The sequence below is a fragment of the Vollenhovia emeryi genome, unplaced genomic scaffold, assembly GCF_000949405.1.
Source record: "Vollenhovia emeryi isolate VEMERY1.0 unplaced genomic scaffold, V.emery_V1.0 DF939162.1, whole genome shotgun sequence".
NCBI classification, from domain to species: Eukaryota; Metazoa; Arthropoda; class Insecta; order Hymenoptera; family Formicidae; genus Vollenhovia; species Vollenhovia emeryi.
The window spans coordinates 609,171-611,795 of record NW_011967204.1 but is presented as its reverse complement, the minus strand read 5'-3'; the positions used below and the strand labels follow the sequence as shown (position 1 = coordinate 611,795).

General features: G+C 47.7%; 1 protein-coding gene across 1 annotated transcript in view; it reads right to left on the bottom strand.

Annotated features, from left to right (window-relative positions):
• LOC105564568 (protein notum homolog) overlaps positions 1–2,221 on the bottom strand; it is a 32,027-nt gene extending 29,806 nt beyond the window's left edge. The window contains exon 1 of the mRNA XM_012017011.1: positions 1,681–2,221. Coding sequence (XP_011872401.1) covers positions 1,681–1,698 — 18 coding nt within the window. The 5' untranslated portion in view covers positions 1,699–2,221. The remainder of the gene's footprint in view (positions 1–1,680) is intronic.
• Positions 2,222–2,625: the final 404 nt, after the last annotated feature.

Sequence of the window (2,625 nt, the reverse complement as noted above, 5' to 3'; positions counted from 1 at the left end):
TTTTTTTCAGTGTAGGATATTATTAGATTACTCAACTTTTCTTTAATGTTCTTTCATTGCTAAGGTACCCAAAATGCAAAAAAACCCGAATGCGTTAACTAGAAATTAAATGGCGAAAAAGTAAAGAAGTTGAGGTGGTAACGTGGGCCACCACCATGCTTCAAAGGGTTAAATGTTACACGCTTCCTCTAATTTTCCGTTGTAGTTTTACTTCTTTAATCAAAATAGATACGTGAAGATTTTGTTATACGATTATATGATCGCGTTACGTAACTTTAATTGTGCAGTAGTTCGTCGCTCTAATTATTTCGCCTGACATTTTTACATCGCGACGAAATTAATCCGCGACGACGTATCCGCATAGTTCATCGCGGAAGCGTTTGTTAATGCCATCGCCGATATCCGTCATAGTTTTCGAGTTTCCGCGACGCGCAGAAGCGCCGCCGTATACATTTTGATGACGTGCGAAGAGCATTAAAAATATCAAAGCGAGCGCGGCGGTGGGGAATTTCGCTGTGCGCGCGGGAGAGCCGAGGCTCGCGAGATCGCGGCAAAGAAAGATTTCGAGGGCGGCGGCCGCGGAGGTCAAGTAACCCCCGGGAGGATCCGCGGCCGGTAACCGAGGGGGTTTCGCGCGGCGCGGCCGGGTGTTCAAAGGCTTTCGTTAAATCGTACTTAAAAGTTAAAGGCCACTGCGTACGCCTAGTCGCATACGGAGGTCGTCGGGTGGGAAGAGAGGAGGAAACCACGGGTGGAGAGGGGCGACGGGTGAGAAACGCGCGGCGGGTACCCGTGAAAGCAGAACTTCCAGATGATCAAAGAGCGTTAAAAGAGGATTGGGATGCGTCGGCCGCTACTCGTCTTACGGCGCGTCTGTGTACACGCGCGAGCGTGCGTGCGTGCATGCGTGCGCGCGGGCGTGTACGTGCGCGCGTGCGTGTGGTAAGAAGGAATTAATGTACAGGACATTCGCCCCTGTTGTTGTTGATGACGATGACGCATGCGATAGCCTCCCTCTTTATTCGGATCGCGAATATAAGATTTATTTTTTGTTGTTCATTACTGTCCTTATACGTTTCTTGTGTGGCGATTCAGCTTCATTTGGTCACGGAGAGAAGTTTCTTTTCATTTCTCCTGAAAATCCTGGGACACAGCGTTTCGAAGAATTTTATTCAAGTTTTTTGAAATTTTACCATACGTTTCACTAGTAAATTATGGTGAAATTTGAAAAAACTCTCATAAACTTTTTCAAAATCCCTCGTTCTCTTTTATCGAATTTGCCTCAATTTATTTTTACATAGATAACTATTGAGCTTCGATTGCTTTAATCGCTGGATACACGTGGGTATTTAATGATTGGTTAAGTTGGAGTTTTTAATAGAATTTCAAGTAAAATACGACGATTACGTAAGACAATTATAAAATAAAAATAATAACTTTAAATGCTTATCTGAAAAAAATTATAATTATATATATGTTGCTTTATATAACTGTAAAAGAACGAGACGTCGATGCAGACTTTCGCGACAATTTATAAAGTACTTATATGTATAATTCCATATTTCTGCTCAACAGGATCGCGCTCTTAACGCTACCGATTGAAAACGTATCGAAAAATTAGGCGAAATTACGATCTAACAGAATGGCGAGACACGCTCGTGCAAAGTGAACTCGACTCACCTGCAACGCTGTCTTCATCTTGACCGATACACCCTCGTATGCTAATTAGTACGGCTGGCTGTTGACGCAACGAATCTTCGTATCTTCATTCACACGCGATCACCGCAGTTCATGCCGGTCACCCTCAATCCGTGCGCGTGCAACAGCGCGAATCTAATTTCACGCGGATCATCTTAGTCCCTCGCATCGGAGATTCACGCCAAAGTCAACGCGACAGCACTGCGTTTCTCCATTCGTACGGTCGGCGCGACACGAAACTCGCGGAGGTCCGCGAAAGTCCCTCGATTAAATTGCCGCGCGCAGCGACGAGCCCGATATTTAAGCAGGGGGCTGAAGGTGTCTCCCGGGGAGAGTCACGTGGTGGCGGCACGCATCTGAACGCGCGTGCACCAATTTCGCTCTCTTCCTCAGCGTCCCGCCTGACGGTTCGGAGCGCACTGCCGTCACTTTTCGCCTCGACCGCTTCCTTTTCTTCTTCTCTCCTTCTTCACTCCTTCCGCCGATGCACCCTTCTTCTTCCAGAGGCACGAGGGGCCGGGTACGCGCACGTGCCGGGCACGATCGACGAAGTAATAGCGACTCTGACACCTCCTCTTCTTCTCGCCCGATTTTTCTTCCTCCTCCTCCTCCTCCTCCTCCTCCTCCTCCTCTTCCTCTCCTCCCCTCGAGCGCGCGTTCGCCCGTTTCGAATTTCAGAGCACCCCTTCAAATTCGCATTTCTCACGTCGACTTACGCGCCTAGAGATTTTAGGTCATTGTCGTTCGAGGACATAATTTTTTCAGCTCGACGGAATGTATCCTGGCAGGACAATGTGATCGCAGTCGGGATGATTCGATTGAAACGTAGATGAGCACTCGAGCACGCTTTCACTTGATATCTTGTGACACGAGAGATCGTGCGGTACTGCTGTACCTTGCTCTTTGCACTATCAGAGTCGGGAACCG